The sequence below is a fragment of the Hydra viridissima genome, unplaced genomic scaffold, assembly GCF_058129835.1.
Source record: "Hydra viridissima isolate aposymbiotic clone 2 unplaced genomic scaffold, HvirCarnegie_v1 scaffold_17, whole genome shotgun sequence".
Lineage (NCBI taxonomy): Eukaryota > Metazoa > Cnidaria > Hydrozoa > Anthoathecata > Hydridae > Hydra > Hydra viridissima.
The window spans coordinates 150,001-164,628 of NW_028324316.1; the positions used below are offsets into that span (position 1 = coordinate 150,001).

Genomic DNA, 14,628 nt, shown 5'->3' on the forward strand with positions numbered 1-14,628 from the left:
AAACGAAACTTTACGTAAATCACTAATGTCTATAGCTGTTATGTGTGATGCTAACTTCGAAAAAACTTGTGGAAAAAGTTAATGTGTTATCAAAATCACTCAAACAGCCATTAGTTCTTGTATCAAAAATTTCAAAACTGGAGGCGTTTAATTATAAATAATCTTTTAAAATACCTCTTTTTATATGTGCTACTTAGGTAGTTGCATTTTAAATGCAGACTTGTATGACTTTCTTCAACAAAGAAAGTTATTTTACATTTGAAATCTCTTCAAATTTTGTACGTATTCTTTAAAAGTTTCTTTTCAGGTCACATTAAATGCAGCTTCGCAAACAACCGTTTTAAAGAATGTGTGCGTCCACCATAAGAATTGCCTTATTATAGCGTGAATAAAGCATGTTTATAGAACCAATTTTTAAATAAATAATCATAACAAAACGAAAGGAAAAAAAACAAATGTTCAGTAGATGACGTAAAAGTATGAAAACTTTTTTGCTCTCAAAAAAAAGCTGCACAATTTTAAAAAAAAAACTTAACAGTTACAACTCACATGAATTTGTGTAAAAACCTTTCTTTGTGTTTTTCCTCAAGGCAGTGGCTATCCCTGTACAGTGCACTACAATTAAGAAGAAATTGATGTTGGTAGACAACTTATATTAACGGTAGTCAATCAGTGTTTTGCTTAAGCGGTGGACGTCTGCATGAAAAAAAGACACTTAGTGCCAAGAAACATGGAGTTGTCATGCATCTACCAAAAATTGGTGTTCATAAAGGTAAGTTTGATGAATAGTTAATGAGCCTTTAAGGTACTTTAACAAAGTGTTTACAAATTGCAAAAAATGTTTCGGTTTTCAGTATTTATTTTATGTGCCAAAAACGTAGGCATTTCACTTTTTTGATTTTTTTACAGATATAAAAAAGCTAAACGCTAAACGTTGCATAGTTACATGTTGCATAAATAGACCAAAAATTAGAAGGCTAGATTCCCAATATTTTTATATTTGCGTGTGTAATTGTTAAAGTAGTTTTTTCAAACGTTTCTTATGTTTTTTCAATTTGGATTATGACAGCTGCATTTATATAATGCCATTTGGAATATATATATATATTATATATATATTCCAAAAATCAAAATAAAACTGTAAACTTCCTCGATGTAACGGTAATAAATAACCCCAATGGTAATTAGGAGTTTAAAGTTTAGAGAAAAGATGCCATTACGAATATCAAATTAAACCTCAATCAAATTACGGCCCCAAAATTTTAAGCGCAAAATTTAAAGGTTACGTTCACGAAGCCTACTCCATATGTAGTAATTTACATTTACAAAATAAGATAGCCTACTCCATATGTAGTAATTTACATTTACAAAATAAGAACTTTTTTAATTCAAATGTACAACGAAAATGCTTACGACAAAAGCCAACTGGTAAGTATTGCAAACGAAATTAGAAAAAAAACGGTCCATAAATAATAACAAATATCTATCCGAGTGTGACACCCTCCATACAGTTTCAATACCGTGGATACCATCACTGTCCCCAAATATAAAAAAATACATAGAAAAGTTAGACATAGATTTATTTTTAAATCGAATTCTAATTTAAGATCACTGCTAACGTGTAAAAACAAATCTAAATTACCACGCCAACCTGGAACTTACTTCATTGAAAGTAATTGTTTAAAGAAATACAATGGCAAAACGACTTAACAAATTAAAACTCGAACCCAACAACAGCAAAAAAGCTTAGACAAGGGCAAGCATCATCAGTCTGCAACAGCCACATATTTTCAGTAGAAATTAATTGGAAGAGAACTAAAACTCTTAAAGTAGAGAGAAAAACATTTGATGGGAAGGTCCGTGAAGCTCTTGAGATACAGAGTATTTCTCTTTAAATGGCGGGATTAATCTCGAAAAAGGCAATTAGTTAAAACTAAGTTTTGGACACCATTTTTGACGTTTTTACGTAAGGATAAAAAAGAAAGAAGCCATTCAGCTGCTGATATCAGTTAATTTTAACCGTTTTTTGTAACTTAAAATAATTTTACAAGCTGATGATGCTGTTAATCATAATCCAGCGAAAATTTCTCATAATAAATTAATAGTTGTATATAGAGAATTCGTATTATTTGTTTTTTTTTTTTGATAATTTAACATGCGCTCTGATACAAGATCTCAACATTCAAATTATATATATATATATATATATATATATATATATATATATATATATATATATATATATATATATATATATATATATATATATATTTAAAAATATTCATTGGTTTTCTAGATATTGGATTTTAAAGTTTGAGTAAAAATATAGAAATATTGACCAAGTGTAGTCAAGTGCATTTTTAAAATTAAAAATAGAACAAAACATATGCTATCAAATATCAATTTCACATGATTATTGTTTATTGGCTATTTTAGACAAAAAAGTAACAAACAGGTAAATAAAATGTTTTTCCTTCTCTAAATATCATGCTTCAAAATACGCGAAAAATGTTTTTTTTTTTCATTTTTGATCTTAGTTTTCATCCAAAGCCGTGATTATGCCATAATTATTTTTTTAAATTGTAAACCTTCAACTAGGTAAGTACTTTAAAATATAAAAAAACATATGGGCAAGTAAAGGCTTAGTCGCAAAATCCAACTCAAAAAAGAAAGTTTAGTCATTTAGCGCTTTTTTTGTGACCTCATAATGGCTAAAGCCCTGGATTTACAGTAAAATTTGATTTTCAAAAATGGGTACTGACCTTTAACCTATCTCATCTATAAAAAATACCTATGGGTTATTGCAATAGTATCTTAAAAATAACATATACTTAATTTTGATGATTTCTAATTTGAATAATAAGTGTTTTATGTAAGAAATAGAAAGAGCAAATCATGTTTTTTGAATATAAGTTTTACTCTGATTATTTTTCCTGAGTATGATTTTGAGTATGATTACTTTATTTGATTAATCACTTTGTAAACCCAACCGATATTTTGTGCGTGTATAGTTAGTTTATATTTTTGACTTTTTTCAAAAACATGTTTTTAAATGTCAGGAAAAAATATTTCTTACGAAACATGTTGCTGCTTTGAAAGAAATAATTGTGGACCTTACATGCGATCTACTCCAAATGTAGACGAAATGTTTGAAACAAGCCAACTCACTGAAAATATACAACCACATCTTACAAACCTAAAGGTTATTTTTCAATTTTAGTAAAAACTTTTACTTAAATGGATTCATAACAGTATCTTGTAAATGCTAAAATCAGGTTTTAATAATTAGGTTTTGAATAATAAAAGATAGTAACAAAATAACAAAATTGGTTTAAGGTATTAAAGAGTTATGAGTTAGCTTGAGATTGGAACTTATGACAGTTGTGATGTTGAAACTGAAGCCCGTGCCATTTTAACAGCAAAAAAACAGCCATACCATTGCTTTACATTGCGAAAGCTGCAAAGAAATTGGATACGAACCTCTGTCCGAATCAAGTTTATTGCGAGTACTAAATGCAATAAAATCTTCTCATAGAAAATGTCTCGCTGGTTTAAATCACATGACTGCTGCTGGGATGAACGCATTTGCAGCACTTGAAAAATTCGCAACTATGTTCAATAAAAAATTAACTGTTGAGAAACTCGAAAAATCAAAAAGGTATTTGAAAACTAAATGTAAGCTTCATTGCAGCGATTTGGAAAATGAAACTGCAACACATTCATCTAAATTTGCCCTTTCTAATCATGAAAATAATAAATTGCAATCATGTAGCATTTTGAATGATTCTGTATGCTATGAATGCAATGAATTATTTGAAGTTTTAGATGAAGTAAACCATATAGGAAATGAAAATAATGTTGGTAATGATGTATTATATGACATTAAAGTTTTAATACACAGCATCACAGAGTATATGAAGCACTTACTAAGAGATGCACAGCGAAAAAAAGCAAAGAATGATGCATATAAACAACTAGATGACAAATCAGCATTTTGGTTAAAAGACTATTGACAAAAGTTATTGGCCAAACTAAAAACTAAAAACTATTCATAAAAATTTTGAGACGGCTAGAAGGACTACTTTGGAAAGGAAGGCATCAGTATGCACATAGATGTTTTTTTTTTTTAAAATAAGATAATCTCAAAAAACACGTTTACCTAACAATTGAGTATCGATGCGATCAAGGTGTTTCCTCTGTTATCTCTATTGCTGAATCAGTTCTAAATCAGTTTCGCCTAGATGAGCCGGAAATAGTAAATATTTTTGCGAAGTCAGATAATGCTAGCTGTTATCATGCTATTTATTCAGTCGAATCTATGTACAAGCTCTGCAAAAATAAGAATTTTAAACTTCTACGGTACGACTTTAATGAGCCTTGCTGTGAAAAAGACCAATGCGATAGGGAAAGTGCATCCGCTAAAACAATATTGAGAAGTTATGTAGATGCTGGCAATTACATAATAACAGTAGGAGATTTTGCAAAAACAGTGAAATACGGATATAGCATCAAAAACGCTTTGGTTAGCGTTGCAAAAATTGAAAATGTTACTTTAACTGGTCATAAAATTCCAAATATAAGCAACTACCACTCCTATGAGTTCCAAGAAGACTACATAATTTTGTGGCGATACTATGACATTGGAGAAGGAATTAAAGTGCTATACAACAACCTTTCACTTGAACCATCAATTTAATTGACTGTTCCATTCACAAATACTGAAGGAAACTTTCAGGGAAAAACTCAGGGAAAAAAAATAAGAAAAGAAATTATGGTTTAAACACACTACGTTTTTGAAAAGAGACAGGTGGTATGGAATATTTTGAAACAATTATCGAGTTAGAGGGACATATGTTGATAGGGCAGCACAAAAGATATGAAGAATTTTCTTCTTTAGATAAAGAAAAAATGATTTACACTGAAAAGTAGAAAGCAACTTTGCAAGTTCATTCAAATTGTATAACCGCATCGGTTAAGATCACACCTACCCCAATAAACAACATATACTCTCAAAAGTTCAAAAAGTTAGGTTGGGCATTACCAACAAGAAAGACATTTCGTTTTTCCATAAAGCAGAAAAAACGACTTTGTGAAAACTTCATAAATGGAGAAAATACAGGAAAGAGAATGTCACCAGAAGAAGTTATTACACTGATAAGAAAATATCTTACCGCGGATGAGTTTGTTTCAAGCCAACAAATAAGATCTTTGTTTTCTAGATGGAGTAATCAATTAAAAATTGGAAAATTGCCTGTACCGACTATTGAAGAAAATGATAACAATGAATTTGAAGATGAAGAAGCCGAGAAATATCAAGAAGAAATACTTAAACGTGAAACTGAACTCTCTGTTATATGGAAGAAAGAGGATTGGGTGGCAATTGTTCACAGAAATCAATGGTATCCAGGAGTTATTGCAGAGGTAAACGAAAAAACTAAGAAGTTAAAAGCTAATAGCATTGATAACAATATTAAAATTTAAATCATTATTTATTATAGAAGTATTATATTTCATTATGCCATTCATAAATTTTTTATAACTTGTTTTAATATTTTCAGATAACTGAAGACGGTACTGTCCTAACCAGAAAGATTGCATTGTTTATTCTGATGACAACATCTAATGTAAAATAAGCCCCCGACTCCAATTAATCAAGCTGGCGATTACTTCTAAGCAAGAAATGATTTTGAAGAAGCCATTATGTAGTCACGAAAAATACGCCAAATGACTAAACTTTCATTTTTAGTTGGATTTTGCGATTAAGCCTTTACTTGCTCATAGTTTTTTTTTTATATTTAAAGGTAATTAACTAGTTGAAGATTTATAATTAAAAAAAAAAAAAAAAATTATGGGATTCTCGCGGCTTTAGATGAAAACGAATATTCAAAAAGACTGGAAATAAATTTTTGCGTACTTTTGATGCATGATATTTAGACAGGCCAAAGTCTTTGATTCAAAATCTAATTTATAATTTTTAAGTCTAAACTAGTCAATAAACAATAATCAAGTGTAATTCCTAATTTAAAGTATTTAATTTGTACTTTTTTTTAAGTTTAAAAATGCTTACGGCACCATTTAGTCAATATTTTTAAAAATTTAGACAAACTTTGACTTCTAATATCTAGAGAACCAATGAATATTTTCTGTAAAAAGTTTAGTATTGAGCTTCCAGTGTGAATATTAACAACATATAAAAAAAATTAATGATTTTGTAGAGTGTCACTATTGAGCCTTGCCTGATTATTACAGAAAGTTTCTCTTAAACAAACATTTAAAAAAAAAAAAAATTTTAATAAAAAAGAGCTCACCTTCACATAATTTTGATAAAGTTTCAAAAAATCCTAATTTTGTTTGGTAGCCATTCTTACAAATGCATGTGTAACTACCATTCAAATTTACAAAGTTGGCAATAGCTGAGCAGTTATACTGGAGTATATTGCACATATCTTTATAAAACACTAGAAAAAATGTATATATATTGATATTTAAGTATTAAATTAGCTTTTAAAGACTATCATCAGTTAATTAATGAAAATTATGAAGATATTACTTTATATATGTTGTATATATTTATATATGTTGATTTCTTGTACATTCGTAGGATAATCATTTATTAGCGTTCTGACCGGGAAATCCTAACAATTTATTTAAACATCTTTGGCTTCAAATGAAACTTAGATATTAAATTACAAAGTTGTTTTAGTTTACTGCAAGAACATTAAAATATTTCCGAAATGCAAAAGGAAATTAGTATAGGTAATCTTAAAACACAGTTATATAAACACATAAAGTTTAGCATATTTTGTAGGTTTACGTTGTTTATCCTTGAGTAAAATAGTAAGATAAATATTACAATCCCATAAAACAAACGAAATAGTTATTTCACCAGTACTAAGTAATATAATCTTTATGCTTTTTACGTGGATGATTATTAAGTAAATAAAAATAAATAGAAACAAACTTATTTAGTACAAAAGAATTTATTACTATAGTGCATATTGAACACCTACTCATTTAAATCATAAAATTTACCTGTTTCCGTTAACTGTCCCAGCGCAATAAAATTTCTTGTTGTCTCATCAAAACACTTGCCAAATATTGATATTGTTCTTACTTGTAATAACTTGATAGCAGTTGTAAGATTACAATCACAGTTCATGGGATTATTATCGATGTTAAGTACATTTAAAGTCGTCGATTGAAAAACATCAGACGGAAGACCAGATATTTTGTTAGAAAACAAATCTAAACTTGTTAATGATGTTAATGAGTTGAACACGTCAGACGGAAGATTTGATAGTTGGTTATTATGTAAATAAAGATAACTTAAACTAGTAAGGGACTTGAAAACGTCAGGCGGAAGATCGGATATTTGGTTATCAGATAAATAAAGAGTTCTTAAATTAGTTAAGGACTTAAAAACGTCAGGTGGAAGACTGGATATTTGGTTACCAAATAAATAAAGAGTATTTAAAGAAGTTAAGGACTTGAAAACGTCAGACGGAAGACTGGATATATGGTTGTTAAATAAAGAGAGATCACTTAAATTAGTCAAGGACTTGAAAACGACAGGCGGAAGACTAGATATTTGATTACCAGATAAGTAAAGAATATTTAAATTAGATAAGGACTTGAAAACGTCAGGCGGAAGACTGGATATTTGGTTATAAAATAAATTAAGAATGCTCAAAGAAGTTAAGGAACTGAAAATTTCAGATGGAAGACTGGATAATTGGTTATCAGATAAATCAAGAGTACTTAAAGAAGTTAAAGACTTGAAAACGTCAGGCGGAAGAATGGATATTTGGTTATGAAATAGTTTAAGAATACTTAAAGAAGTTAAAGACTTGAAAACGTCAGGCGGAAGACTAGATATTTGGTTATCAGATAAATCAAGAATACCTAAATTTGTTAAACACTTAAAAACGTCAGGCGGAAGACGGGATATTTGGTTATGAAATAAATTAAGAGTATTTAAATGAGTTAAGGACTTGAAAACGTCAGGCGGAAAATCGGATATTTGGTTTTCAAATAAATGAAGAGTTCTTAAAGAAGTTAAGGACTTGAAAACGTCAGACGGAAGACTGGATATATGGTTGTTAAATAAAGAGAGTTCACTTAAACTAGTCAAGGACTTAAAAACGTCAGGCGGAAGACTTGGTATTTGGTTATCAGATAAGTAAAGAGTACTTAAAGTAGCTAAGGACTTGAAAACGTCAAGCGGAAGACTAGATATTTGGTTATGAAATAAATTAAGAGTATCTAAAGAAACTAAGAAATTGAAAACGTCAGGTGGAAGACTGGATAATTGGTTATCAGATAAATCAAGAGTACTTAAAGAAGTTAAAGACTTGAAAACGTCAGGCGGAAGAATGGATATTTGGTTATGAAATAGTTTAAGAATACTTAAAGAAGTTAAAGACTTGAAAACGTCAGGCGGAAGACTAGATATTTGGTTATCAGATAAATCAAGAACACCTAAATTTGTTAAACACTTAAAAACGTCAGGCGGAAGACGGGATATTTGGTTATGAAATAAATTAAGAGTATTTAAATGAGTTAAGGACTTGAAAACGTCAGGCGGAAAATCGGATATTTGGTTTTCAAATAAATGAAGAGTTCTTAAAGAAGTTAAGGACTTGAAAACGTCAGACGGAAGACTGGATATATGGTTGTTAAATAAAGAGAGTTCACTTAAACTAGTCAAGGACTTAAAAACGTCAGGCGGAAGACTTGGTATTTGGTTATCAGATAAGTAAAGAGTACTTAAAGTAGCTAAGGACTTGAAAACGTCAAGCGGAAGACTAGATATTTGGTTATGAAATAAATTAAGAGTATCTAAAGAAACTAAGAAATTGAAAACGTCAGGTGGAAGACTGGATAATTGGTTATCAGATAAATCAAGAGTACTTAAAGAAGTTAAAGAATTGAAAGCGTCAGGCGGAAGACTATATATTTTGTTATGAAACAATTTAAGAGTAATTAATGAAGTTAAGGACTTGAAAACGTCAGGAGGAAGACTGGATATTTGGTTATCAGATAAATCAAGAGTACCTAAATTTGTTAAACACTTAAAAACGTCAGGCGGAAGACGGGATATTTGGTTATGAAATAAATTAAGAGTATTTAAATGAGTTAAGGACTTGAAAACGTCAGGCGGAAGATCGGATATTTGGTTTTCAAATAAATGAAGAGTTCTTAAAGAAGTTAAGGACTTGAAAACGTCAGGCGGAAGACTGGATATATGGTTGCTAAATAAAGAGAGTTCACTTAAACTAGTCAAGGACTTGAAAACATCAGGCGGAAGATTGGATATTTGGTTATCAGATAAATAAAGAGTACTTAAAGAAGTTAAGGACTTGAAAACATCAGGAGTAAGACTGGATATTTGGTTATGAAATAAATTAAGAATGCTCAAAGAAGTTAAGGAATTGAAAATTTCAGGTGGAAGACTGGATAATTGGTTAGCAGATAAATCAAGAGTACTTAAATTACTTAAGGACTTAAAAACGTCGGGTGGAAGACTGAATATTTTATTATGAAATAAACTAAGAGTACTTAAAGATGTTAAGGATTTGAAAACGTCAGGCGGAAGGCTGGATATTTGGTTATTAAATAAAAAAAGAGTATTTAAAGAAGTTAAGGACTTGAAAACGTCAGGCGGAAGGCTTAGTATTTGGTTATCAAATAACTTAAGAGTTGTAAGTGAAGTTAATGATTTAAATAAGTCAGGATGAAGACTGGTTAGTTTGTTGGATGACAAATCAAGAGTTTTTAGAGAAGCTAAAGATTCGAATGTTTCAGATTGAAGACTTGATATTTGAGTGAAGCTGAGGTAAAGTTCGGTCAATGAAGTTAGAGAATTAAATGTGTTTGAGGGAATTTCAGTAATTGTGCTTGATCTGAGGCGAAGACTTCTTAATGAATATAATGACTTAAACACACCTGATGGGTCAAGTAACAGTTCTAATGGTAAAGTAAGATGCGTTATATTAGATGGAATTCCGTTTGATATTTCGGTCAATGAACTATATTCACAAATTGTCTCGTTTAAAGAAAAATTACAATTAGTTGGACTCGTCTTCGCACCGTTTTTTAATAACAGGATTCTAAAGAAAATTATTAATTATATTTTACTTAAAAAATCTTTAAAGATACATTAATATGTAAACCTTAACCCAGGATCAATAAAACATTAAAACAAAAAAAATTTTTTAAATTAGTTTTTAAACCAATGCAGCTGAACTTCATGTATTTTTTGGTGCTGACTGCCGCTGGCATAAATTGTTTTGTATCACCTATAGCACTCTATTAACTTGAATTAAGAAGTTAATGCATAGAAAACGTCAGACGAAAGATTGGATATTTTGGGGGCGAATAGGTGGTGTAAGGAACGGAGTATTTTTCCGGTTTGTTAAAAAAGTTTATTTAATTTCCACATAATGTCTTTTGATGATTCAACTTTTCAAAAATTACACAAATACTGTTCAGAAAGCTTTTATAATCACAGTTAGCCTTACATGGTGCACATGGAAAGAAACAGAAAAGTGCGTTTCTGTTTGTGGAAGGAAAACAAACACCTTAAAAAAAAGAAGCAGAGCATTTCAGTAAAATAAAGATTAGTGCTAAACGAAACTTTTACGACCAAAACTTACCACTTTGATTTACTTTACATTTTGGTATAATAAAATGTTCAGATATTTACTTTAAAAAAAGAAATTTCTTAAATTAATTATTTTTAAATGTGAAATAAATGAAAAGATCGTTCTTGGCAGCACTGCAAACATTCTTTCATTAGAACAATATAGCAAAACATTTTCTCTCATCAAGTTTGTAAACTTTAAATATTTTCCTAAGAAAAAGGTTTGTCGATAATTCTAACAAAGACTAAAATGCGTTTTATTAATAGAGAACCAAAAATAACTGGAGCTTTTTTGGTTAGAACTTTGATTCCGATTGGTCAACCTTGAAATTTGAAAGAAACCTTCTGCATTGCAAAAACTTTGATTGAGTTGATTAATTATCTGGAGCATTGCTTATCTGGAGCTTCCATATTATCTCTGCATTTTGGGCAGTCGAGCAAAAAACCAACATCAGGTGCATAAAGAACGGCCAAATTGTGATGGTCATGGCGGTGGACATGCCATATTTTTTGAAAAAAAAAGTTATAAAAAGTTTACAAAGATCAGAGGTACAAGAGAAAAATTCTACCAAATTGAGTTTTTATGAGGAATTGATACTGGCTTTTATCTATATTAGTAATACAGTTTAAACTGTTTTTTAATAAATCTAAAAAGAAGTTTAGACAGTAACTGAATGGTTTCTATTCTGCTGGTTTAAAGTTACACGAAAACAAATGTCAATATAAGAGCAATAATTTCCCACTGCTGGAAGGGAGTTCTAGGATTAGTAATAATGATTTTCAAAAGTTTGACCATGTATAGGATTATCTCATATGACTACGGATTATCAATGACTACGGTTCAGTGTAAATGCTTTTTCTAATGCAGATAAAGTAACTAGCATCTCGTACGGCTAAGAGTGCTTTCATGCTCTTAGTAGAATATAGCATGAGTCATTAAAGGAGTCTTAAAAAATCAATCTTGTAAAATGTCAGCAGGGTAAAAGTTAAAATGTAGACCGTAAGTTATTTCTTTCATTAAAAATCTGGCAATTATCTAAACTTTAAAAAGCTTTTTTATCCTATAACTATGTAATTTCTTACAGCTTAACTTAATTGCTCAGCAATTAAAATTTGTAAAACTGCTATTCAATTGATATTAGCTTTGTCCTTATCTTAGAAATCATACCCTTTCATCACTAAGAAAAGCATTTAGAAATACTTTGAAGCAATGTTATGTTGGTTTTAAAATGATTTTTGAACTGAATATTCTCTTTAACCTTATTATTTTGCCATAAAGTTTACATGTTGCACGAATTACATTTTCCAAAATTAAAAATAGTATGGTAAATGAAAATGACCTTGCTCTTACGGCTTATGTAATTTGCTTAAACCCAGTTTTTTGTATTATTTTGTATTATATTAAAATTGCTTAAGTTAACGTTAAAACTTATCTAAGGACTGTCATTGGGCTGGGGTTAGTATTAGAATGGGACAAAAAAGTAGCTCTGAATACTTGAAAAAAAAGGATTTGAGTAAATTAAACCTAAACCAACGTTTTTTAGGAACCCTAAAACAAGTAACATAGCTAAACCTAATTCTAATTGCATATAAGCATTTGAAGCATTTATTTCATAACCCTTGTTTCGTTTATGAACAAGAAAACTAAGATATTTCATTCTCTATTCGTTATTATCATACTTTCATAAGGTTAAGGTTTTGTATGGCTAACAAGCCGATTTATATAAAGTATCAACTTACATGACGATGCTGGTGACATAAAGGAAGTTCATACTTTTGTTGATTTCGTTGACACTATTACGTTTTGAGCTAAATGAAGCTGAATGGCTGATACCTTATTAAATATATGAAATATTTTAAATGCACAAGCCTATGGCACGGATTTTTGCATTCATTGAACCAAATATTGGATCTTTGAATGCGCAATATCAAGATGTGTGAATACAATTTAAACGACACTTATTAAATATATTATTTTTGGAGCTTTATCAAAATTTAGCCCTGTATTTATGATAATTGTTTTTTTATGTTAATATATTTTCAAATGCAAACGCGAATTTAAGTTTTTGTTTAGTTATAAATTTTATAGCTGTTTATATAAAAGACAGACAAAACGTGGTCGCACTTCAGCTTTGGCACAAATAAAAAAACAAACTATCACTTCTAAATTGCTCCTCGTCACGCACCAGTAGCAAACGCAAAAACCGCGGCTGGGTTATTAAGAAATTAGATTGGTATGGTAACATCCTTGTTATTGCTTGAAAAGCATCGTCGGATGCTAGCATTCTTTCGAGATAATTTTTATAAGCATATTTAAGCAATTGCGATTAAGCATTTTTTGAATTAAGTTTCATATACCGTAAGAATAAGATTATTATTTTCTTTTATCCTACAATCTGATTTGTAAATACGTAAACATTAGGGCAAATATTAAAAATGAAAAAAAATCAATTCACTAAGTAATATCACAAAGAAATTTCATTTCCTTCAGAGTATTTGTAAACGCTCATGATGATGATTTTAGGGTAAGGCCATAAGATAGCAACAACGCTTTTAGAAATTGAATAACAATATTTAAACCCCTTATTCGGTTCCTAAAATACCTTTTTTTTTTTTTTTTTTTTTGTAAGAAACCAAGCAAACGAGCTATAACTAGAAAGTTTCTTATTTTAAGGGTTCTTTTTTTAAAAGTAGTATTAAAAGTTTCTTTAGTGTTACAAGTTTTTTGAGAGTTTCTCAAGTTACGCATAATCAAAAGAGAGGAAAATTATATAAAATGCAACTTGAAAACATGTTAAAAAGTAAGATAAAATGTTCAACAGTTAATCAATTAAATTTTTTTGAATTCCATTGATATTATTCAATCTAATATAATCCTCTTGTTTGTCCGTGAAGAGAACACTAAGTAGATAATAATCCTCAAACTCTTATCAAAATAAGTTTCTTATCGAAAAGTAACATATTATTATTAAATTTCTTAAGGTTTCAGGACTTCTGAATCAAGTTTCTTATAAATAAGTTTCTTATTAAAAAAATAAAAAATGTGTACGAAGCAAAAAAGTTACACCGGTGTTGCAGAAAGTAATATTTCGCAACTTGTTCTCATTTCAAACCTGATTCTATAGATCTTAATCAGAAATTGTTTTGTAATTTTTAAACTATCGTATGTATCTTGTCGTTATTTCTTTTGTAATGTATTTTTATTAGCGTAAAAATACGTTTTATTACGTTAAGAGAAGAGCTAAACTCAGTTTAAGTTGAACAGAAGTAAAACCAGCAAAAAAATAAGCTGTTTAGTCACTCTCTCCATTATTGATTTAATCTATAGTAATTTATATGTATACATATATATCTTTCAACCTTCTTCGCGCCGCTTGTCTAGCCTAACGCGCCCCTTGTTTATTGCGCATTTGTTTCTGCGCAGAGCGTCAAATATGAAATAAAGCATTTTCGAGACTCTAAATAGATAATATCCAAAGAGAATTTAACTCATACAAGTTTTAAGAAAAATTAATAGCAGAGCTGATAAAAGATCATATGAGTCTTACTCTTTTGAAATGTAAATAATGACAATTTATGTCAATTTTAACTTAATCATAAAGATCACAGTCCATATTTGCTACTTATTGATGTATATATACTGTGAGGAGGGAAAAAAAAGAAAATTTATTACATTGAATATATCTACATACTACATATATATATATATATATATATATATATATATATATATATATATATATATATATATATATATATATATATATATATATATATATATATATATATACATATATATTACATATAAACATTTGAATGAATAAAAGGACAAGTCTACCAAGAAAAAAAGTACACACGGAGACTTATTCAGCCTATCACATAAATAAATGTTACAGTGAAATGAAAAGTAAATAACAATAACAACCAAGAAAAGACGTACGCACGGAGACTTATTCAGCCTGTCATATAATTAAATGATGAATAAG

General features: G+C 29.3%; 2 protein-coding genes across 7 annotated transcripts in view; one reads left to right on the forward strand and one right to left on the reverse strand.

Annotated features, from left to right (window-relative positions):
* Nucleotides 1–12,537, reverse strand: part of LOC149876887 (cell adhesion molecule DSCAML1-like) — a 34,004-nt gene extending 21,467 nt beyond the window's left edge. For 2 of the 6 annotated variants that reach the window (XM_090074483.1, XM_090074481.1), the window contains exons 1-4: nt 12,383–12,537; nt 7,033–10,109; nt 6,309–6,458; nt 550–615 (exon numbers count right to left, since the gene is read on the reverse strand). In XM_090074483.1, coding sequence (XP_089930609.1) covers nt 550–615; nt 6,309–6,458; nt 7,033–10,109; nt 12,383–12,414 — 3,325 coding nt within the window. In that variant the 5' untranslated portion in view covers nt 12,415–12,537. Of the gene's footprint in view, nt 1–549; nt 616–4,251; nt 4,419–6,308; nt 6,459–6,550; nt 6,681–7,032; nt 10,110–12,382 lie in introns of those variants that run through there. The other 4 variants (XM_090074484.1, XM_090074482.1, XM_090074485.1 and 1 more) reach the window with 3 other exon arrangements.
* LOC149876888 (uncharacterized) lies at nt 2,933–6,301 on the forward strand. Its single transcript, XM_090074493.1, has 2 exons — nt 2,933–5,421; nt 5,559–6,301. Exons 1-2 carry the CDS (start codon nt 5,128–5,130, stop codon nt 5,631–5,633), a joined length of 369 nt encoding a protein of 122 aa, XP_089930619.1. The 5' UTR covers nt 2,933–5,127; the 3' UTR covers nt 5,634–6,301.
* Nucleotides 12,538–14,628: the final 2,091 nt, after the last annotated feature.